Below are 24603 nucleotides of genomic sequence, written 5' to 3' on the forward strand. Positions count from 1 at the left end.
CTCAGATGATACGAAGGAGAGGTTGAACAGGCTGGTAATAGGGGTTGAGACAACGGCAGCGGACAGTTTCAGACATAGAGGGTCCAGATTGTCAAGCCCAGCTGATTTGTATGGGTCCAGGTTTTGCGGCTCTTTCAGAACATCTGCTATCTGGATTTGGGTAAAGGAGAAGCTGGGGAGGCGTGGGCGAGTAGCTGCGGGGGGGGGGGGGATTTATCGGTGGTGACCGTGTTACCTAGCCTCAGTGCAGTGGGCAGCTGGGAGGAGGTGCTCTTGTTGAATGGTGTTCATGGGAGGACACCACAGAATAAGCCACTGCTGTCCAAAAAAAACATTGCTGCACGTCTGAAGTTTGCAAAAGTGCACCTGGATGTTCCACAGCGCTACTGGCAAAATATTCTGTGGGCAGATGAAACTACAGTTGAGTTGTTTGGAAGGAACACACAACACTATTTCTGGAGAAGAAAAGGCACAACACACCAACATCAAAGCCTCATCCCAACTGTAAAGTATGGTGGAGGGAGCGTCGTGGTTTGGGGCTGCTTCAGGGCCTGGACAGCTTGTTATCATCAACGGAAAAATGAATTCCCAAGTTTATCAAGTTGTTTTGCAGGAGAATGTTAGCCTATCTGTCCGCCAATTGAAGCTCAACAGGAGTTGGGTGATGCAACAGGACAATGACCCAAAACACAGAAGTAAATCAACAACAGAATGGCTTCAACAGAAGAAAATATGCCTTCTCAAGTGGCCCAGTCAGAGTCCTGACCTCAACCCGATTGAGATGCTGTGGCATGACCTCAAGAGAGCAGTTCACACCACACATCCCAAGAATTTTGCTGAACTGAAACAGTTTTGTAAAGAGGAATGGTCCAAAATTCCTGACCGTTGTGCAGGTCTGATCCGCAACTACAGAAAAATGTTTGGTTGAGGTTATTGCTGCCAAAGGAAGGTCCAGCAGTTATTAAATCCAAGGATTCACATACATTTCCATCCTGAATGTTTACACAGGTCACAACAATTTATGGGTTCACATACTTTTTCTTGCCACTGAACATGGTTTCTAATGTTTAGACAAACGGTGATCAAACGGTGATCCTTCCCCCTGTCCCCCCCCACAACTCCCCGTCTCCCCCTCTCCCTCACCCTGCCCGTCCACCCTACCCTCTCCCTCCCTCCCCCACCCTCTACTCTTCTCTCCCCTGTCCCCCTGCCCTCCCCCATCTCTCTCACCCTGTCCACCCCAACCTCCCTGTTTCCCCCACCTTCTTCCTGTTTCCCCCACCCTCTTTCTGTTTCCTCCCCTGTCACCCCCGCCCTCTTCCTGTTTCTCCCACCCTCTTCCTGTTTCCCCACTCTCTTCCTGTTTCCCCACCCTCTCCTTGTCTCCCTGTCCCCCCCGCCCTCTTCCTGTTTCCCCCACCCTCTTACTGTCTCCCAAACCTCTCCCTGTCTCCCCAACCTCTCCCTGTCCACTCCACGCTCCCCCTGTCCTCCCCCATCCTACGCTCTCCCCAGGCCCTGTTACAGATGAACCCCTACCACATTGACTCCCTGCTGCAGCTCTCTGATGTCTGCCGCATACAGGAGGATCAGGAAATGGCCAGGGACCTAATCGGTGAGTATCAGGGACCTGATTGGTGAGTGGGACTCCAGTCTTTGCTCTGGTTGGCAAGAAGGGTCATACTCAAAGCTCTGATTGGTGAGTTGAGGATCCTCTCTGCTGTATCCTCTTGCTCAAGGTTTGTAAATGTGTCATGAGACCCCTTTGGTATGTTTCCTTGGACTCTTATACAATTTAATCTTGGTCCCAGATAAATAGTTGGAATACGTTTATGCAACATTATTCTTGATAAACATTGGTGTACTTTGGGCAGTACATGTTACACCTATACCACACATTGCTCTAGTATGTCAGATATTACCTGATGCCAGGGTTTCTTCAACTATGGTTTGGGACCCAAAGTAGGCCCTGAGCATGTGAGTGGTGGGTTGCGAGTTAGGAGTAAACATTTATAAACACACACTATTTCTTCTTAATTTGGGTGGTTTGAGGACAGTAAATTTCTCATTTGGGTCTCGAGCTGAAAAAGCTTAAGAACCTCTGTCTTATGCAATTGATCTAGATAAGGTTTAATAGTTCATTTGAGTCCGCTGTATCCACCGCATGTTTATTCTCTGAAAGACTCTAAATTGGGGGGGGGGGGGGAGAACAACAAGGGGCCAGCATGCAATGTAGCGTATTTGAGATTCCTCAGGTAATGCATTTAGGCAGGAAATCTTACCATACTGTTACTCCAAGTCTGTCGCTACTAGCCTGCTAACATCGTCTATGAATGAGTTGATAAATACAGTTAAGGTTTGAGCAGAGCTTTGGTCAGGGCTAAATCACATCAACACAGAGCAAGCAAAAGCAGCTTCCATTTACAGTGACTTCTCTCTGACCTCCAAGGTGAAAGTACATTTTCAACCACACGTAACTGAATTGAACCCATCTAAAGTATTTATTGGTTATCTAGCCACGTGTTTGCACTGTACGCAATACATTCAAACAACCCACTGATTGTTCCGATATAGCGACTGAAAGTGCATGTCAAGATTCTTGATGTGTGGGTGTGGCCCCTCTCATCCTGTCAGCTGCTCCTGATCATGCTAATGAGGTCCTACTCAAATCAACTCATTACAGCAGCTCTGGAATTTTTTTATACAGTTGTATAATCTTATTTTGCAGGGGCTTATTACATTGGGATCCTACCAGTGCTGCTACCTCTAGGTAGCTAGTCTTGTTGATGTAGTTGTTGACACCGGAACTTGCAAGGGAGAAGGTGAGGGGTTTCACTTAAAGCTGTTTTCATGCCTTCCAGCAGAGGGAGACATTTATGTTTTTACAAAAGACAAACACAGACAGATGGAAGGTATGGGTATGGTGATCTACCAATTGAGAATCACTGAGACTGTTGAGCAGCCAGGTAGTGCTGGTTAAAGTTATATATTTTCACTTGTCTTTGATAGATGACTGTGTGGTGTGTGTGTGTTTCAGAGCGCGCCCTGTACAGCTTTGAGTGTGCATTCCACCCTGTGTGCAGCCTGACGTCAGGAACCAGCAGACTGGACTACCTGCGACCAGAAAACAGGTTAGATAATACATCTCTGCTATACAGGTCATTCCACAAACACTGTTATGAAGGGCCTTTTTCTTAAATTTCCATTGAATATTTAAATTTACAAGGTTTATAATATAAGTATATTCTTTGTCTGTATATTTATCCTCTCTGCAGGGCATTCTACTTGGCTGGTTATAAGCACATGATGTTCCTGGAGAGGAGGGGATGCCCCCGGACAGCCCTGGAGTACTGCAGACTCATCCTGAGGTACGTGTGTGTGTGTGTGTGTGTGTATGTGCAGTGTGCACCCCAGGTGTCAGGTGTAGAGGGAAGGTGAGAATCGCATAATGGAAGAAGTACACCGACGGTCTAAGACAAACAGTGCAGATAAAGACTAAATGTGTGTTATTTATTCGGACAAAAAGAGCCAATTGAAAGACAAACAGTGCAGATAAAGACTAAATGTGTGTTATTTATTCGGACAAAAAGAGCCAATTGAAAGACAAACAGTGCAGATAAAGACTAAATGTGTGTTATTTATTCGGACAAAAAGAGCCAATTGAAAGACAAAACAGTGCAGATAAAGACTAAATGTGTGCATTTAAAAGATTAGGGTCTAATACATGTTTATCAATTAACTGATTTCCTTATATGAACTGTAACTCAGTAAAATCTTTGAAATTGTTGCATGTTGCAACAGGTGTATAAAACCGAGCACACAGCCATGCAATCTCCATAGACCAACATTGGCAGTAGAATGGCCTTACTGAAAGAGCTCAGTGACTTTCAACATGGCACCGTCATAGGATGCCACCTTTCCAACAAGTCAGTTCATAACATTTCTGCCCTGCTAGAGCTGCCCTGGTCAACTGTAAGTGCTGTTATTGTGAAGTGGAAACGTCTAGGAGCAGCAAACGGCTCAGCCTCAAAGTAGTAGGCCACACAAGCTCACAGAACAGGTTCGCGAAGTGCTGAAGCAGAGCAGCCGCACACAAGCCTAAGATCTGATCTCACTAATGTTCTTGTGGCTGATTGGAAGCAAGTCCCTGCAGCAATGATCCAACATCTATTGGAAAGCCTTCCCAGAAGAGTGGAGGCTGTTATAGCAGTAAAGGGGGGACCAACTCCATATTAATGCCCATAATTTTGGAATGAGATGTTTGACGAGCAGGTATCCACATACTTTTGGTCATGTAGTGGATATAAAAAACAGATTGTTCAAACAATTTAAATAAAAGATATTAATGATGTGATATTTGTAGTTTATTAAATGGCACAAAGGCTGCGCTTTGCTAATCTGCGCTCGATCCCAATTGTTAACTAAAATGTCCTCTTATAAAGATTCCTTCTCATATATTATCATAATAAAGGTCTTACCACACTTCATATCAACTAAACAAACATAAACCCAAGTCAGATTTCTATATATTACCCAGGAATGACTCCTCTATAAGGATCCATTACTGGTCATAAAACCTGGCTAAGCGGTATGACAGTACAACACCCATGGGACAGTCCAGACACTATGGAAGGGCTATTACTACACATCTGCCTCGGCCCTGTGTTTTAGGCCTTTAGCCTTTATCTTATCTAGGATGTGGTGGTCATGGTGTATTAAACATTATGAACCCCTGCTCTTTCCATGACATAGACCGACCAGGTGAATCCAGGTGAAAGCTATGATCCCTTATTGATGTCATTTATTGAAGGGAAGTAGACAGGTTAAAGAAGGATTTTTAAGCCTTGAGACAATTGAGACATGGAGTTTGTATCTGTGCCATTCAGGGGATGAATGGGCAAGACAAAATATTGAAGTACCTTTGAATGGGGTATGGTCGTAGGTGCCTGGGTTTTTCACACTCAACAGTTCGTTTCCTGTGTTTATCAAGAATGGTCCACCACACAAAGGACATCCAGCCAGCTTGACACAACTGTGGGAAGCATTGGAGTCAACATGGGCCAGCATCCCTGTGGAACACTTTCAACACCTTGTGGAGTCCATACCCAGACGAATTGAGGCTCTTCAGAGGGCAAAAGCGGGTGCAACTCAATATTAGGAAGGCGTTCCTAATGTTTTGTACACTCAGTGTTTATCTATGATTTCCGTCAAACACTGGCTTCCTCCCCTCACGGTGGTGTGTGTCTGCTCTGTATAAGCATCCACGGTGGAATGCGTTGTGACGGCTGTCCCTCTCAGGCCTGCTGTGTTATGATCTTATCTCTGCTTCAGTAGATGACTGATAGGAATACCAGATGAACGGCCCTGCCGCCCGCAGCAGCTCTGTTATATACCACATAGAGGGCCCTGCTTTTTGTTGTGGAAATGGAGGCACTGCTTTTACCGGTATTTCCAGCATTATCCAATAGTGTTGGAGGTAGAAAACCATAGTAAATGTTGTTTAATTGACACAAGCTGTCTCCAATCAATATCTGACCGTGACTCGAACCCAGGTCCAGCGACTGCCAAGCCCTTAACTTGTTACTCCAAGAGGTCCGAACCTCTTGACGAGCTCGCTAGGTGTTGGATTATGGTTGCTTCACTACCCCCTTCCTTCGGGAGAGCGTGTCCCCAAGCTATGCCTAGTCCCTCACGAGTACATGCCGCTCGGATGGCCTAATGTGCACCAATCCCACTTCTGACACCAATGTAGCAAATTTGGAGGGTAGCCCCGACCGGGACTCAAACGCGGATCCACAAACCCAGATCCAGTGACTGTCAAGCCAACAGGTGTTGATTTTATAGTTGCTGGATCCGGGTTTGAATCTGTTGGGGCTACTACCCCCCGAATTACATACAGTGTATTTCAATGGTTGGTTTCATTGAATGTCCCCTTTAACTGACCCCAATTTACGAATTTTTAGCTACAACTTCCAAGTCTGTTGGAGAGGATCAGCTTGAGCAAAATAAGGTGTAGAATCACAGATTTACAAATAGTATTCCCTGCCAAATGATAGTAAATAATTATATCACACGCACCACAGACATTGATTGATTGGAGACCTTGTCAATTCAATTACATTTCCTCAATTACATTTCCAATGGCACAGATTCTGGTCACGGGTTGTCATGGGTCCACTTTTAATAAAGAAACCATTTATTTTATTTCTGTAATGTTTATTTATGTAGTAGTTATGTGGTCTTAGTTATGTAGGCGAAACTGAATGAAGTATTCATTGAAGAAGAGGAGCTGTGTTTTATTCCGTCATCTCCTTTCTCTCCCAAGTCTGGACCCTGACAGCGATCCCCTCTGTATGCTACTGCTCATTGACTTCCTCTCCCTGCGCTCACGAGAGTACAACTTCCTCCTCCGGCTATACCAGGATTGGGAGGTGAGACGAGTGTGTGTGCAAGATTTTCCCTGTGTGTGTGACCTCATAACAGTGTGTCTGATTTCTGTGTGTGGTGTGTGTATTGTCTGATTACTGTGTAGTGTGTGTATTGTCTGATTCCTGTGTGTGTGTGTTTCCCAGGTGCACAGAAACCTGTCCCAGTTGCCAAACTTTGCCTTCTCTGTGGCTCTGAGCCACTTCCACCTGAGTCAGGAGGATCAGACTGAGTCAGAGGAGAGGGAACGGCTCAAACACAAGGCTGACCTGCTGCTGCAGGACGCTCTCATCATGTTCCCTGGAGGTTAAAGTCACACACACACATACACACATGGCCTGAGAGGGACAGCTGTCAGAATGTGTTCTACCATGGATGCTTATATAGAACATACACACATGGCCTGAGAGGGACAGCTGTCAGAATGTGTTCTACCATGGATGCTTATATAGAACACACACACACAGACAGACACACACACAGAAAAGAGACCTATGCCTGATATCTGTTTGTTTGTGTTCCCCAGTGTTGATGCCTCTGTTGGACCTGTGCACAGTGCAGCCAGACGCTGCTGTATCGTCACATGACTTCTTTGGACCCAGAAGCCAGTTGGGGTAAAACATCTGCTTCAACCGAGGCATCATGTCTCCCTGTTTTTCATGTCTTTCCTATATCAAATCAAAGTTTATTTGTCACGTGCGCCGAATACAACAGGTGTAGACCTTACAATGAAATGCTTACTTACTTACAGGCCCTAACCAACAGTGCAATTTTTAAGTAGAAAATAGGTATTAGGTGAGCAGTAGATAAGTAAAACTATTTTTTAAAACAACAGTAAAAAGACAGTGAAAAATAACAGTAGCGAGGCTACATACAGTAGCAAGGCTATATACAGTAGCGCGGCTATATACAGTAGCGAGGCTATATACAGTAGCGAGGCTATATACAGGCACTGGTTAGTCTGGCTAATTGAGCTAGTATGTACATGTAGGTATGGTTAAAGTGACTATGCATATATGATAAACAGAGAGTAGCAGCAGCGTAAAAGAGGGGTTGGGGGGGACACAATGCAAATAGTCCAGGTAGCCATTTGATTACCTGTTCAGGAGTCTTATGGCTTGGGGTTAAAAGCTGTTTAGAAGCCTTTTGGTCCTAGACTTGGCACTCCGGTACCACCTGCCATGCGGTAGTAGAGAGAACAGTCTATGGTGGTCTTATTAAAACATGTTGGTATTACAGACTCAATCTGGGACAAGTTGAAAATGTCAGTGAAGACACCTGCCAGTAGCACACATTCTGCTAATCCGTCTGGCCCCGCAGCCTTGTGAATGTTGACCTGTTTAAAGGTCTTACTCACGTCGGCTACGGAAAGCGTGATCACACAGTCGTCCGGAACAGATGATGCTCTCATGAATGCCTCAGTGTTGCTTCCCTCAAAGCGAGCATAGAAGTGATTTAGCTCGTCTGGTAGGCTCGTGTCACTGGGCAGCTCGCGTCTGTGCTTCCCTTTGTAGTCTGTAATAGTTTGAATGCCCTGCCACATAAGACGAGCGTCGGAGCCGGTGTGGTACGATTCAATCTTAACCCTGTATTAGTGCTTTGCCTGTTTGATGGTTCGTCTGAAGGGCATAGCAGGATGTCTTATAAGCTTCCGGCTTAGAGTCATGTACCTTGAAAGCGGCAGCTCTACCCTTTAGCTCAGTGCAAATTTTGCCTGTAATCCATGGCTTCTGGGGTATGTAAGTACAGTCACGGTGGGGACGACGTCCTCGATGCAATTGGAAGAATATCCTGCTAGTTGAATATCCATGTCATCATTCAGCCACGATTCCGTGAAACATAAGATGTTACAGTTTTGTCCCATTGGTAAGGTATTCGTGGTCGTACCTCGTCTAATTTATTGTCCAATGATTGTACATTGACGAGTAATATTGAAGGTAACGGCAGCTTTCACACTCGCCTTCTGCGGATCCTTACAAAGCACCCCGCCCTGTGTCCTCTGTACCTGCGTCTCTTTCTCTTGCCCATAACGGGGATGTTGTCCTTGTCGGGTGTTCGCATAGTAGTATATCCTGTGCTTATATCCCGCTTGTTGAAGAAAAATCTTTGTCTAATCCGAGGCGAGTGATCGCTGTCCTGATATCCAGAAGCTCTATTTTGCCGTAAGATACGGTGGCAGAAACATTATGTACAAAATAAGTTACAAATAACGCAAAAAACCCACATAATAGAACAATTGGTTAGACGCCCGTAAAACTGCTGCCATTTCTTCTGCTGCCATTTTACTATGTGCACCTCTTCTGTGTCAGTCAGCCTAATGGAATCATGTCTCCCTGTCTGTCATGTCTTCCCTATATGCACCTCTTCTGTGTCAGTCAGCCTAATGGAATCATGTCTCCCTGTCTGTCATGTCTTCCCTATATGCACCTCTTCTGTGTCAGTCAGCCTAATGGAATCATGTCTCCCTGTCTGTCATGTCTTCCCTATATGCACCTCTTCTGTGTCAGTCAGCCTAATGGAATCATGTCTCCCTGTCTGTCATGTCTTCCCTATATGCACCTCTTCTGTGTCAGTCAGCCTAATGGAATCATGTCTCCCTGTCTGTCATGTCTTCCCTATATGCACCTCTTCTGTGTCAGTCAGCCTAATGGAATCATGTCTCCCTGTCTGTCATATCTTCCCTATATGCACCTCTTCTGTGTCAGTCAGCCTAATGGAATCATGTCTCCCTGTCTGTCATGTCTTCCCTATATGCACATCTACTGTGTCAGTCAGCCTAATGGAATCATGTCTCCCTGTCTGTCATGTCTTCCCTATATGCACCTCTTCTGTGTCAGTCAGCCTAATGGAATCATGTCTCCCTGTCTGTCATGTCTTCCCTATATGCACCTCTTCTGTGTCAGTCAGCCTAATGGAATTATGTCTCCCTGTCTGTCATGTCTTCCCTATATGCACCTCTTCTGTGTCAGTCAGCCTAATGGAATCATGTCTCCCTGTCTGTCATGTCTTCCCTATATGCACCTCTTCTTCTGTGTCAGTCAGCCTAATGGAATCATGTCTCCCTGTCTGTCATGTCTTCCCTATATGCACCTCTTCTGTGTCAGTCAGCCTAATGGAATCATGTCTCCCTGTCTGTCATGTCTTCCCTATATGCACCTCTTCTGTGTCAGTCAGCCTAATGGAATCATGTCTCCCTGTCTGTCATGTCTTCCCTATATGCACCTCTTCTGTGTCAGTCAGCCTAATGGAATTGAATCATCATTTATTGTCATGAAATTGTATTAGAGTGACAAATTGAATTGTTCCTTTTTCCCATCTCTTTCCCTCTTTCTAGGCAGACTCCTGCCCTGGCTGAACTGGTGTCTCTGTACGTGGGGCGGACGCACACCCTGTGGAGGGAGGGAGGGGTCCTGCTGTGGCTGGAGGAGTGTGTGAGGGAGGTGTTACGACGAGTCGACGCTAAAGACCCTCTGGTGGAGGACTGCCAAAACAAGTAAGAGCCCCTTGGACTCTAGACCACTGGCATTATTACCTTTCCAACCGGGCAAACTGTTCCTCGTTACCCCATTCACCTTTATCCTCAAATTCACACTGAGTTTTTCTGTTCAATAAGTAATATTCATTGATTCAGTGGAGCAATGTTCAGTGTGGATTCCAAGCTTGCTGCCTTAAAATTAAATACAAAAATAGATCGTTTTTCTACCATTGTTCCACTCCACATTTCCAATGTGAAAGAAAAATTATAGAACATTTTCCAAATTAATAAAATATAATTAAGATGTCTGGATGTCTTCACACCCCAGGGTTAATACTTAGTGGAAGCACATTTGGCAGCCATTACAGCTGTAAAACATTTGGAATAAGAATCTACATACTTTGCACAAATGTTAGGGCAACACATATCCATTTTTTGATTCATATTTTTTATTTCTCAAGCTCAGTCAATTTGATTGGAAGTCATTGATGGACAGCAATATTCAAACCTTGTCTCTGATTTTCAAGCAGATTTAAATTAGGACTGAGACTGGACCATTCAGGAACACTGAACACCTCTTGGCATTACAATTACGGCATTACAATTTGTGTAATTGTCCTGCTGAAATATAAAACTATACCAGGGTTATATGTTCAGATGACTGAGACAGGGTTTCCTCTAACTTTTTATCTGGGCTTTGCTCCTGTCATATTTATTTTGATCCTGACAAACTCCCGAGTCCCTGCAGGTGACAAGCATGAACATAACATGATGCTGCAAGCACATAACTTGAAAATACAGAGGATAAACCACATTGCATTCACTCCACATATCTGGCATGTATGGCATTGTGAAAAGAATGAAGCCTGTGTTAAACAGTCCACTTCATCCATTCTGTTTGCAACAAGGCCGTTCAGTAATACTGCTCGACAACACGGCAAAGAAATGTGCTTTAGACCGCTACACCACTCAAGAGGCCCCGACCTATGTGTCTCTGACTTCGGTTTCCTCTCCTGTCTCCTCCACCCCCCCTAGGAGGAAGCAGAGGTACCAGAGTGCCCCTCTGAACATCCATCGCCACGTCATCCTGTCTGAAATCAAAGAGGCCACCTCCACTCTACCGCTGGTGAGAGACTCAGGCAACAGCCACTCTACTATAACCTGGTCACCAGTTCTGTTTCTGATTTAGCCCAGTCATTCATTGTCATGTTGTTTGTTAAATCAGAAACAGATTTGGCAACCAGCTTTACTCTATTATTATGTCTGTGTCTCATATAGCACCCTATCCCCTTCTATTGCATGACTTTTGACCAACCATAACACTGGTCAATAGTAGCACACAGTATATAGGGGAATAGAGTGACTTATCTAATCATAGTATAATTTCCTTACCGCTTTATCACATGATCATGAATGGTTGTATTCATTCATTCTGTACAATGTATATCCTGTATGTTTATAACATGAAATGTCCCACAGAGTCAATGTGGTTTGCATGAGCACATACACAACCGCTACAGTACAGAGCATGCCAAATTATGCTGAGAATGTAGTTCTCTAGTTGAAAGAGGGAATTAACCACTGGCATACGGCTTCCTTATTGGTTGCATGAAGAACGCAATCCAATATAATGATTGGACATCCTCATCGAGAGGTCCTCATAACACAAACAAGATCAACGTTGATGTGTTGGATGCATGACAATTACATCAGTAACAGAGTGTTAGTGAGGATAGGCCTTCAATATGTTTACTGTAATGGTGAATTGTGTGTGTTCTCTCCCAGGAGGTGACCACTCAGTCGGTGATGGGGTTCGATCCTCTCCCCCCGCTGGACTCAGTGGTCTCATACACCCGGCCTGAGAGGTAACCCTCCAAACATGTCCTAACTTGTGTCATTATACATATCTTGTGCAAGGTAAGGTATGTACCAGTGCAGGTTTTTATATAGTACACACAATACAGTTGAAGTCGGAAGTTTACATACACTTAGATTGGAGTCATTAAAACTCATTTTTCAACCACTCCACAAATTTCTTGTTAACAAACTATAGTTTTGGAAAGTCGGTTAGGACATCTACTTTGTGCATGACACAAGTCATTTTTCCAACAATTGTTTACAGACAGATTATTTCACTTATAATTCACTGCATCACAATTCCAATGGGTCAGACGTTTACAATAACCTAAACTGACTGCCTTTAAACAGCTTGGAAAATTCCAGAAAATGATGTCACGGCTTTAGAAGCTTCTGATAGGCTAATTGGCATAATATGAGTCAATTGGAGGTGTACCTGTAAATGTATTTCAAGGCTTACCTTCAAACTCAATGCCTCGTTGCTTGACATCATGGGAAAATCAAAAGAAATCAGCCAAGACCAGCCAAGGTCTCCTAGAGATGAACGTACTTTGGTCCGAAAAGTGCAAATCAAACCCAGAACAACAGCAAAGGACCTTGGGAAGATGCTGGAGGAAACGGGTACAAAAGTATCTATATCCACAGTTAAACAAGTCCCATATCAACATAACCTGAAAGGCTGCTCAGCAAGAAAGAAGCCACTGCTCCAAAACCGCCATAAAGAATCCAGACTACGGTTTGCAACTGCACATGGGGACAAGATCCTACTTATTGGAGAAATGTCCTCTGGTCTGATGAAACAAAAAATAGAACTGTGTGTCCATAATTACCATCGTTATGTTTGGAGGAAAAAGGGGGAGGCTTGCAAGCCGAAGAACACCATCCCAACCGTGAAGCACGGGGGTGGCAGCATCATGTTGTGGGGGTGCTTTGCTGCAGGAGGGACTGGTGCACATCACAAAATAGATGGCGTCACGAGGCAGGAAAATTATGTGGATATATTGAAGCAACATCTCAAGGCATCAATCAGGAAGTTAAAGCTTGGTCGCAAATGGGTCTTCCAATTGGACAATGACCCCAAGCATACTTCCAAAGTTGTGGCAAAATGGCTTAAGGACAACAAAGTCAAGGTATTGGAGTGGCCATCACAAAGCCCTGACCTCAATCCTATAGAAAATGTGTGGGCAGAACTGAAAAGGCGTGTGCGAGCAAGGAGGCCTACAAACCTGACTCACTTACACCATCTCTGTCAGGAGGAATGGGCCAAAATTCACCCAACTTATTGTGGGAAGCTTGTGGAAGGCTACCTGAAACGTTTGACTCAAATTAAACAATTTAAAGGCAATGCTACCAAATACTAATTGAGTGTATGTAAACTTCTGACCCACTGGGGATGAAATAAATAAAAGCTGAAATAAATCATTCTCTCTACTATTATTCTGACATTTCACATTCTTAAAATAAAGTGGTGATCCTAACTGACCTAAGACAGAGAATATTTAATGTCAGGAATTGTGAAAAGCTGAGTTTAAATGTATTTGGCTAAGGTGTATGTAAACTTCCGACTTCAACTGTATATACATACACCATATATACAGTACATTCGGAAAGTATTCAGACCCCTTTACTTTTTCCACATTTTGTTACGTTAGTCTTATTCTAAAATTTATTAAATCTATTTTTTCCCTCATCAATCTACACACAATACCTCATGACAAAGCAAAAACGGTTGTTTTTTTGCATTTTTGCAAATGTATTCAAAATATTAAACTAAAATAATCCATTTACATAGGTATTCAGAACCTTTACTTAGTACTTTGTTGAAGCACCTTTGGCAGTTATTACAGCTTCGAGTCTTCTTGGGTATGACGATACAAGCTTGGCACACCTGTATTTGGGGAGTTTCTCCCATTCTTCTCTGCTCCTCTCAAGCTTTGTCAGGTTGGATGGGGAGCGTTGCTGCAAAGCTATTTTCAGGTTTCTCCAGAGATTTTCGATCGGGTTCAAGTCCAGGCTCTGGCTGGGCCACTCAAGGACATTCAGAAAATTGCCCCGAAGCCACTCCAGTGTTGTGTTGTCATTGTCCTGTTGGAAGGTGAACCTTCGCCCCCAGTCAGAGGTCCCGAGCGCTCTGGAGCAGGTTTTCATTAAGTAGCTCTCTGTACTTTGCTCCGTTCATCTTTCCCTCGATCCTGACTAGTCTCCTAGTCCCTGCCGCTGAAAAACATCCCCACAGCATGATGCTGCCACCACCATGCTCTGCCGTAGGGATGGTGCCAGGTTACCTCCAGACATGACACTTGGCATTCAGGCCAGAGAGTTCAATCTTGGTTTCATCAGACCAGATAATCTAGTTTCTCATGGTCTGAGAGTCTTTAGGTACCTTTTGGCAAACTCCAAGTGGGCTGTCATGTGCCTTTACTGAGGAGTGGCTTCTGTCTGGCCACTACCATAAAGGCCTGATTGGTGGAGTGCTGCAGAGATGGTTGTCCTTCTGGAAGGTTCTTCCATCTCCACAGAGGAATTCTGGAGCTCTGTCAGAGTGACCATCGAGTTCTTGGTCACCTCCCAAACCAAGGCCCTTCTCCGATTGCTTAGTTTGGCCGGTCGGCTAGCTCCAGGAAGAGTCTTGGTGGTTCCAAACTTCTTTCATTTAAGAATGAGGGAGGCCACTGTGTTCTTGGGGACCATCAATGCTGCAGAAATGTTGTGGTACCTTTCCTCAGATCTGTGCCTCGACACAATCCTGTTAGGGTTGTCCTCTCTAGGTGGCTCCTGAAACTGGATGTTGGCCAGCATGTCCCTCATGGCCACCATCAGACGATTTACTTCCTGGTTCAGCTCCCGACCCGCTTGAGCTACTTCCAGGTCATCCTGTGGCATCGGCTCACCCTGCAGAGACAGTGACTAGAGAGTGAGCAGTAATTATAATCATCACTGAACATGACAATATGGAAGTGTGTGTGTGTGTGAATACAGTACCTTCGGAAAGTATTCAGATCCCTAGACTTTTTACACATTTTGTTACGTTACAGCCTTATTCTAAAATGGTATACATTGTTTTTCCCCTCATCAATCAACACACAATACCTCGTAATGACAAAGCTATCTTTTAATTTTTTTTGTGTGTAAAGAATAATGAGAATGATGGAGGCCACTGTGTTCTTGGGGACCTTCAATGCTGCAGAAAATAGTTTTGTACCCTTCCCCAGATCTGTGCCTCGACACAATCCTGTCTCGGAGCTCTAAGGCCAATTCCTTTGACATTACGGCTTGGTTTTTGCACTGACGTACACTGTCAACTGTGGGATGTTACAGACAGGTGTTTGCCTTTCCAAATCATGTCCAATCAATTGAATTTACCACAGGTGGACTCCAATCAAGTTGCTGAAACATCTCTAGGTTGATAAATGGAAACAGGATGCACCTGAGCTCAATTTCGAGTCTCATAGCAAAGGGTCTGAATACTTGTGTAAAGAAGGTTTACATGTTTATGTCTAAACCTGTTTTTGCTTTGTCATTATGGGGTATAGTATCTTGGTGGTTATTGATGAGGAAAACAATTCATTTCATAAATTTGTGGGAAAAGTCAAGGGGTCGAAATACTTTCCGAATGCACTGTAGTTATTGAATGTGGCTCCTTCAGATCACTAGGTTCTTCTCTATGTCTACTTGGATCAGCAATCCTGTTGGTGCCTCTGGACTGAAAACCAAGAGTCAGGACAGTATCTGCTTGTGTTTTCCTAAGCAGAACCAATAAGGCTGGGTTTGTTTCAGTCTACCTAAGGCTGACTGGCCCACTGGCCACTGACTCCATTGAGGATCTCTAATGAAGGTATATTAGAGTACAGTGTAAGGGGATGGTGGTGATGCATTTGTAATGTTCAGGAGTGTGGACATTGGAAGGCACACGGTTATGTAGACCGGGGGAGGTGAGTTAACCCTCTCTCTGTCTTTGCCAATGGTGGCAAACGCCATTGATGTAAGTTTGGCATAAAGAGTAGCCTTGATTTCACCAGCTTGCACCTCTCCTCTCGGTGGTCTATCCCTGACACACCCTTCCTTCTCTGCCTCCCTTTCTTTCTCTCCCTCTCTTCAATCTCTCTCTTCTCCCCTCTCGCTGTCATCAGTTTCTCTGAAATAGCATGTGGTTATAGGAGTGTTGTGGGCTCCTGACTGAGGCCTCTTTCCTCCCATCTGGTGATAGCTCTTAACCAGCAGAGTCAGTGGTGGATGGTAGGGAGGCATCAAACCATCAGAGAGGTGAATACGGTGATAATTAAAAACATGACAAATTGACTCCTAGTCAAGAGAAAGTGTAGTATTTGTTTTAAGTGGGGAAGACCTCCTAATGTTCTGAGGGCTGTTGTGTGGAGCATACTGTACCCTGTCCTGAGGATCTCTGGTGAGAACTACTTAGAATGACAGCCCACCCATGTCTGAGGACAGCCCACCCATGTCTGAGGACAGCCCATCCATGTCTGAGGACAGCCCATCCATGTCTGAGGACAGCCCACCCATGTCTGAGGACAGCCCACCCATGTCTGAGGACAGCCCACCCATGTCTGAGGACAGCCCACCCATGTCTGAGGACAGCCCACCCATGTCTGAGGACAGCCCACCCATGTCTGAGGACAGCCCACCCATGTCTGAGGACAGCCCACCCATGTCTGAGGACAGCCCACCCATGTCTGAGGACAGCCCACCCATGTCTGAGGACAGCCCACCCATGTCTGAGGACAGCCCACCCATGTCTGAGGACAGCCCATCCATGTCTGAGGACAGCCCACCCATGTCTGAGGACAGCCCACCCATGTCTGAGGACAGCCCTACTATTTCTGCCTGATGGTTGCTTTTTCCATACAAGCTTTACAAACATGGCCACTGAGAAGTGTTTTGATTTATAAAGAACTGGGGGTGTATAAGTGGTTGAAGTAATGACTTTTATTAACATAAAAGAAGAGCATTCTTTGGGTTCAGAAAAACGATTGGACCTACTTATAATGATCTACAGTGAGGTCCAAAAGTACTTGAAAAGTGACACATTTTTGGAATGGTTAATAATACATGATTTATAATTTATTTCTGTTGGGCACACAATCTGAAACAACCAAAACTAACTGCAAATGCATTCAACAATTTTGTAGTATTGCGTATTAATTTTGTAGTATTGCGTGTTATGAATATGGGGCCAAATATGACATTTTTCACTATTTTAATACACATATAAGTACATTTGCCCAATACGTTTGGTTCTCTAAAATGCGTGGTCTATGTACACATTCCAAAGTGCAGGAGTACAGAGCGAAAACAACAAAACATGGACCTCACTGTATATGATGGTTGATATCATTTATGGTCATGGGAGAATCCTTATCAGCAGAAGAGTGTCAGAAACGTATTGTATGCTTGTGTTATCCTGTTAGCTTTCTCACTTGTCTCTGTGTTTGCAGGCAGAGTGTGGGAGCCTCCAATGAGAGCACCCTGTCACTGTTCTTCCGCTCTCTGCTGCCAAACTTCAACCTGCAGGTAAGTGAGTGAGCTAGGCCAAGGGGGAGCTACAGTAGACCAGGGGTCCTCAGGAGCTGCAGTGTCAGGCAGATGGCTTGGGTTCTTTCGTTCAAGTCCGTGCCTGATTATTTAGATCTGGAAAACTCTGATTCCAATCAGTGACATTAATGGATATGGATTTGACAAAGAAGTAGCAGAGGAAGAGGACATCAGCAGACACTGTGGTCCCTGAGGACAGAGCTGCATGCCCCCAAGCGTGGCAAATCTAAGAAAAGGTCCTCTGCATCATAGAACATTATGATTGCTTGTTCTTTGACCCCAATATCCCATCTTCCGTTAATGACCTCATAAAAACCCACTAATATGTGTGTGTGTGTGTGTGTGTCTGTCTGTTTTTTTAACATAGGGCAGGGACCTTGAATAAGATGGCATGGGAAACACAGCCTTATAATGATAATATAGCTAGCATCTCCACCGTGCCTTTCCCAATGGGAGACCAATAGGGAACATCAGCTGTTGAGGCATATGACCTCCCTCACACGGAAGAGTGTAAAAAGAGATTAGAAAGATCACAGGATCCTTCAATTGGCACGTTGCTGCAGCAGACAATGAAAACATTCATAAAGTGAACCGAGAGTCAGAGAACCTGGTCTGTCTCCTCCTCAGAGCTCCCAGATTCCTCACGTACACGAGCCCAGTTTGTTGCAAGGCCATGGTCAGCGGGATGAGACATCATCATAATCCTCTCTAAACGTTTTTGTTTACATTTCTGGGAGTGCTGAGCTAATGGAGACATCCTGGGCTACTGTTAGATCATAGGGTTCTGACAGGATGGAAGGGAACATTGATTAGTTGGAGTTTGGGTAGCTATTCCCTAACACTCTGGAGGTTTCTGAATGGATCAACCATACAACTAATTTCATGCCTATTTGTGCTGTGGCCAAGCCTGAGAAAGTGCTTCTAAGTAGCTTCCTACTCCACTAGATCTACTGCAGTTTATCCACATTAAGTCTACAGTAGCGTAACTTTGCCACAGAACAACGGGTTTCTCTGTTGGAACTAACCAATATGACCCATGAAGAACATGCTCTTGTCTTGAAATAGTGTTTGCTGGCGCGTTTTGGACATGTCCGAACGATGTTGACTCATTGATGATGTTATGTAGTGTCTGACTCTGACCTCTATCTGATTTCTGATGACACAATCTGATCACAATCTACAACCGACACTTTGTGACGAGACATCGGAGGCCGAACAAAGTTTGGCTCTATCATTTGATACAGCACAGATCGTGAAGACAGGATGACGAGGCAAACTTGGCTTTTGGTACAAGAACTCTTGATTGACTCTGTGTTTTGTATGGTCAAGCTTGATTTGAAACAGTTTACTGCTAGTTTACTGCAGTTTACTGCTATAACATAGCCTCTCTTTGATGCACTGTTTTTAATGGTGCGTTACTTGAGTCCTGTTGAAGCAGAACCGAAAACTGTTGTATTTCAAGAGAGAGTCTTGATTCCTCTGACTCAGTGTTGTCCATGGCAACCAACGAGGAGGGAATGTACTGTCCGCCCCATTGCCCCCTGCTTCTCAGGCAGAGTGGAGAGGAGGTAAAGAGTGGGCAGTGTCACACAGGGTGACATATACAAGAGACAGACGGTGACAAACACCCCTGGAGAGGAGAGGATAAGCACTCAGCAGCCTGGCACCAGCAACCAGAGGATAGCCTATATTTACACATCACATTGTCTCTCGTCATGTTGACCTACTTCAGAACATTCCTTTGTCTATAAAAAAAAGATCCACATGATCAAAAGATCAATGGACAGTATACATGTGTGGGAGTGATTTTTAAAACATTTGATAAGGTGTCCTACACTGACTGGCAGTGTGTTGCCATGTAACGTTGTGCAGTGGGATGCAACGTGATGTGAAGGAAGCAAACATCGTGTCCCATTTTACTCACTCCAATGCCCATGCTAGTTCGGTGTGTAGCTATCCATGCTAGTGATTAGAGGACATGTGGCTAATTGTAAAGATAATCACTAATGTGGACCACCAACCTGGGCGCTCCAGTGTCCTCAGGTCCTCCTGTGCCACAACTGACCATGCAAGTTCCAGAAACACCCACTGACCGACAGAAGCACACATGCCCAGCTTTTTAACCAATGCCCAGCGTTTTAACCAATGCCCAGCGTTTTAACCAATGCCCAGCTTTTTAACCAATGCCCAGCTTTTTAACCAATGCCCAGCGTTTTAACCAATGCCCAGCTTTTTAACCAATGCCCAGCGTTTTAACCAGTGCCCAGCTTTTTAACCAATGCCCAGCTTTTTAACCAATGCCCAGCGTTTTAACCAATGCCCAGCGTTTTAACCAATGCCCAGCTTTTTAACCAATGCCCAGCGTTTTAACCAATGCCCAGCTTTTTAACCAATGCCCAGCGTTTTAACCAATGCCCAGCGTTTTAACCAGTGCCCAGCTTTTTAACCAATGCCCAGCTTTTTAACCAATGCCCAGCGTTTTAACCAATGCCCAGCGTTTTAACCAGTGCCCAGCTTTTTAACCAATGCCCAGCTTTTTAACCAATGCCCAGCGTTTTAACCAATGCCCAGCTTTTTAACCAATGCCCAGCTTTTTAACCAATGTCCAGCGTTTTAACCAATGCCCAGCGTTTTAACCAATGCCCAGCTTTTTAACCAATGCCCAGCGTTTTAACCAATGCCCAGCTTTTTAACCAATGCCCAGCGTTTTAACCAGTGCCCAGCTTTTTAACCAATGCCCAGCTTTTTAACCAATGCCCAGCGTTTTAACCAATGCCCAGCTTTTTAACCAATGCCCAGCGTTTTTATGCAGCTAGTTTTAAAGCATCTTGAGACTTATCTGATTAGGAAGAGGAAGAGATGCAATTAGGATAAGAATGAGACTGTTTAGGAGGAAGAGATGCCGTCTGCTTGCAGTTGTTTTATTGCACTAGAATAGCTACAGTGTTGTCCAACAGGTCTGAAATCACAATTTAGGTGTGGAAAATGAAGTCAGCCCATGATCACAGAGGACCTGCGTGTTGGAAAGGAAATGAATCTAATAAATGGATGTTCTGTGTGAAAATCCTGAAACACTTAGACACAAAACCTTGACATGCTGTATGTCACCAAGGCTCGTACAAAGGTCCTGTTTGTCTCTTAAAATGAATTTGAAACATTTTGAACCTGAGAGAGAAAGGAGAGAATAATGTGGTGTTCTTTAGAAATGGCATTGTGCTTTTCCTGGTGAATTTCAGCAACACATACACAGTGTATTCGGGAAGTATTCAGACCCTTGACTTTTTCCACATTTTGTTACATTACAGCCTTATTCTAAAATTGATTAAATACATTTTCTACACACAATATCAAATAATAAATAAATAAATTGTTCCAAATTTATAAAAAAATAAGAACAAATACCTTATTTACATAAGTATTCAGACCCTTTGCTATGAGATTTGAAATTGATCTCAGGTGCATCGTGTTTCCATTGATCACCCTTTTTTATTTATTTGTATTTTTTTACCCCTTTTTTCTCCCCAATTTCGTGGTATCCAATTGGTAGTTACAGTCTTGTCTCATCGCTGCAACTCCCGTACGGACTCGGGAGAGGCGAAGGTCGAGAGCCGTGCATCCTCCGAAACGCAACCCAACCAAGCCACACTGCTTCTTGACACCATGCCCACTTAACACTGAACCCAGCCGCATCAATGTGTCGGAGGAAACAACATACACCTAGCGACCTTGTCAGCGTGCATTGCGCCCTGCCCGCCACAGGAGTCGCTAGTGCGTGATGGGACAAGGACATCCCTGCCCGGCCAAACCCTCCCCTAACCCGGGCAATGCTGGGCCAATTGTGCGCTGCCCCATGGGTCTCCCGGTCACTGCCGGCTGCAACAGAGCCTGGACTCGAACTCAGAATCTCTAGTGGCCTTAGACCACTGCGCCACTCGGGAGGCCCCTCCATTGATCATCCTTGAGATGTTTCAACAACTTGATTGGAGTCCACCTGTGGTAAATTCAATTGATTGGACATGATTTGGAAAGGCACACACCTGTCTGTAACATCCCACAGTTGACAGTGTACGTCAGTGCAAAAACCAAGCCATGATGTCAAAGGACTTGTCCGTAGACCTCTGAGACAGGATTGTGTCGAGGCACAGATCTGAGGAAGGGTGCAAAACATTTTCTGCAGCATTGAAGGTTCCCAAGAACACAGTGGCCTCCATCATTCTCATTATATTTTGTACACAAAAAATATATAACTTTTTTGCTTTGTCATTTTGAGGTATTGTGTGTAGATTGATGAGGGGAAAAAACCATTTATTCCATTTTAGAATAAGGCTGTAACGTAACAAAATGTGGAATATATCTAGGGATCTGAATACTTTCCGAAGGTACTTTATACACACACACACACTTCCGTATTATCATGTTCAGTGATGATTATAATTACTGCTCACTCTCTAGTCACTGTCTCTGCAGGGTGAGCCGATGCCACAGGATGACCTGGAAGTAGCTCAAGCGGGTCGGGAGCTGAACCAGGAAGTAAATCGTCTGATGGTGGCCATGAGGGACATGCTGGCCAACATCCAGTTTCAGGAGCCACCTAGAGAGGACAACCCTGACAGAGACGAGGGGGAGTGGGACTGAGATGAGGAGGATACAGAGAGAGGTGGAGTGAGACTTGAGGGAGGGGTACATAGAGATGGGAATGGATAGAAGAAAATAAAAGGTTGATTAAGATGAATGGAGATGGAGTACAGCAGGGTGGTAGGAGGATGAAGAGTGAGGGAATAGATTCAGTGAGGGTAGCAATAACATGTACTGTAACCTTAAAGAAAGAAATGGCAGGTCATCTATATGACCCAAACATCAAACCAACTCTCCCTTTCTGATATAGGCACAGTAGTATCACCTCTTCCTCATGTCATAGTCAGTCAGTCCATCAGCCCTCTCTCCTTCCTCATGTTGTCCCATTCTCTTTCCTCAGGACAGTTGTTCTTAATGATCTAGAAGATCAGGAGGCTGCGTTCATTAAGAAATAAACTTGTTCAGTTGTTCTTTAAATCTTTTTTAAAGGAACATTGCTTATCAAAAAAATGAATATTGTGTTTCATCAGAAGGATAATTATGCCCTACTGCTACAGTATATTTGAAGTGGAATCATTTATGATTGAATAAATCCCTATGGTGTTGTCTTAGCAACCTAATGTCGTACACGCATTGACAGTCTACTGCCATATGGGTTGATGAGAGTCAGGTTAAAGGTTAATGAGTGTCTGATAAAAGTCAGAATTATACAGTAATTCACCTTATGAGTGAAACAAATGGACTTCTTATTCCATTTTTAATATTGGCCATAACTTTCATTTTTAACTTTGACTCCCAATTAACCCTGTTCATTATTGCTAAAACAACAGCATTTTAAATTCTATCTGATTTTGAGGATTAAATTCAAACTGATCAGGATATTTTTCTGTTGTGATTCTCTATAAAGAGGTATTTTGACCTTACCTGAAATCAATTCTAGGCTGTTTCTTAACTAGGGCCCGAAGTTGGTCCCAATGAGATCACGTTGGCAGGAAAGACTCCTGGCCCAAGTCATCTGTTAATATCAGGAAGGGATTGCATCCAACCCACTACTGTAAATACTCTGCTTAGAAATCATTTATTACACAAGCTAATGTAAAGACAATAAACTTGCTGTGCATATGGTTCTATATTGACTTGAGTAAAAATACATTATATTTCATAATTAATCTCTTTCCAGGCCAATAGGGGGTTCATTCTGTGTCTTAGCCTCCCAAACCGCCTGATCATGAGTGTTTGCTGCACGGTGAGTGGTAATCAGTCTAGAAATAGCAAGGCTATCTGTGTCTACCATCCCAAAATATCTGTCCTTACACTTCTCTTGAAGTCTTTGATGCTGAGAAGATTAACTGGTAAGTGTTATCTGATATGCAGTCAGTCAGTTGTTACTAATGCATCTGCTACTACTCAATCTGAGGACACTGCTTCTCAGGTTCCCGTTACAATAGAGCAGTGTTACCCAAACTTGGTCCTCGGCACCCCAAGGGGTGCACGTTGTGGTTTTTGCCCTAACACTACACAGCTGATTCAAATGATCAAAGCCTGATTAGTTGATTATTTGAATCAGCTGTGTAGTGTTAGGGGGGGAAACTAAATGGACACTCCTTGGGGTCTCGAGGACCGAGTATCGGAAGCCCTGCAATAAAGAGTCTTACGTATGTTCTATTGGAGCTTGTTCCAATATCAGTTTACTAGGGAAATGACTGAGTCTATCCCTAGTGTCCTTTAATGACCCTGGAATGAGCAGAATATTTATTAGTCATATTTTGCCAGCCTGCATTCATGAGCACTCCTCTCTGTCTGGTCTCATGGGTGTCAAAAGTTGTTTTGTTCTTCTTGTTGGTGACCTTAGATAACCTGTTTCTAACGGAATATCTGTCCACCGAAGCTTTATGATATTCACTATTAAGTTAATTAGTTGAAACGTGGTGTGTTGTATTCAGTCATTTCTCATGAATTCAAGATGCCATGTGTCCTCTAGCTGGCTTCGCTCCCCATTTTGGAGGGAATATTCTATCTTATTTTCAACCAAACTTTCTGTCTCCCAGTCGTGGAAAAAGTACTCCGTTTCATACTTGAGTTAAAGTAAAGATACCTTAAAAGAAAATTACTCAAGTAAAAGTGAAAGTCACAGAGTAAAATACTACTAGAGTAAAAGTTTAAAGTATTTTGTTTTAAAAAAACTTAAGTATCAAAAGTAAATGGAATTGCTCAAATGTACTCAAGTATCAAAAGTAAAAGTATAAATCAATTCAAGTTCCTTATTTTAAGCAAACCAGACGGCACAATTGGCACAAAAAAAAAGTTGTATTGACGGACAGCCAGGGGCACACTGATCTGGCGGACTCACTAAACACATGCTTTGTTTGTAAATTGTCCGAGGTAGTAGGGATGATCAGGGATGTTCTCTTGTTAAGTGTGTGAATTGGACCATTTTCCTGTCAAAATGTAACGAGTACTTTTGGGTGTCAGGGAAAATGTATGGAGTAAAAAGTACATTATTTTCTTTTGGAATGTAGTAAAGTAAAAGTGGGATGGTCTCTTACTTTTGCCAGATAGTCTTTCAAGGACAATAACTTGGACTCTTTTAATCCCCCGGAGAACACTTCACTTATCAAATTACTTGGCAGAATCAGCAACACACAACCAAAAGATGGAGGAAATAAATCATCAAAAGTAATCTGGAACAGTGGTGGAAAAAGTACCCAATTATCATACTT

The 24603-nt window shown here is 43.9% G+C and overlaps 1 protein-coding gene across 1 annotated transcript in view; it reads left to right on the plus strand.

Annotated features, from left to right (window-relative positions):
- Positions 1 to 23013, plus strand: part of LOC115112381 (ribosome quality control complex subunit TCF25-like) — a 34934-nt gene extending 11921 nt beyond the window's left edge. The window contains exons 8-18 of the mRNA XM_029639405.1: positions 1516 to 1615; positions 3038 to 3131; positions 3276 to 3368; positions 6326 to 6431; positions 6573 to 6732; positions 6953 to 7040; positions 9761 to 9919; positions 10937 to 11027; positions 11687 to 11766; positions 17212 to 17287; positions 21776 to 23013. Coding sequence (XP_029495265.1) covers positions 1516 to 1615; positions 3038 to 3131; positions 3276 to 3368; positions 6326 to 6431; positions 6573 to 6732; positions 6953 to 7040; positions 9761 to 9919; positions 10937 to 11027; positions 11687 to 11766; positions 17212 to 17287; positions 21776 to 21943 — 1215 coding nt within the window. The 3' untranslated portion in view covers positions 21944 to 23013. The remainder of the gene's footprint in view (positions 1 to 1515; positions 1616 to 3037; positions 3132 to 3275; positions 3369 to 6325; positions 6432 to 6572; positions 6733 to 6952; positions 7041 to 9760; positions 9920 to 10936; positions 11028 to 11686; positions 11767 to 17211; positions 17288 to 21775) is intronic.
- Positions 23014 to 24603: the final 1590 nt, after the last annotated feature.

The sequence above is a fragment of the Oncorhynchus nerka genome, linkage group LG27 (assembly GCF_034236695.1).
Source record: "Oncorhynchus nerka isolate Pitt River linkage group LG27, Oner_Uvic_2.0, whole genome shotgun sequence".
Lineage (NCBI taxonomy): Eukaryota > Metazoa > Chordata > Actinopteri > Salmoniformes > Salmonidae > Oncorhynchus > Oncorhynchus nerka.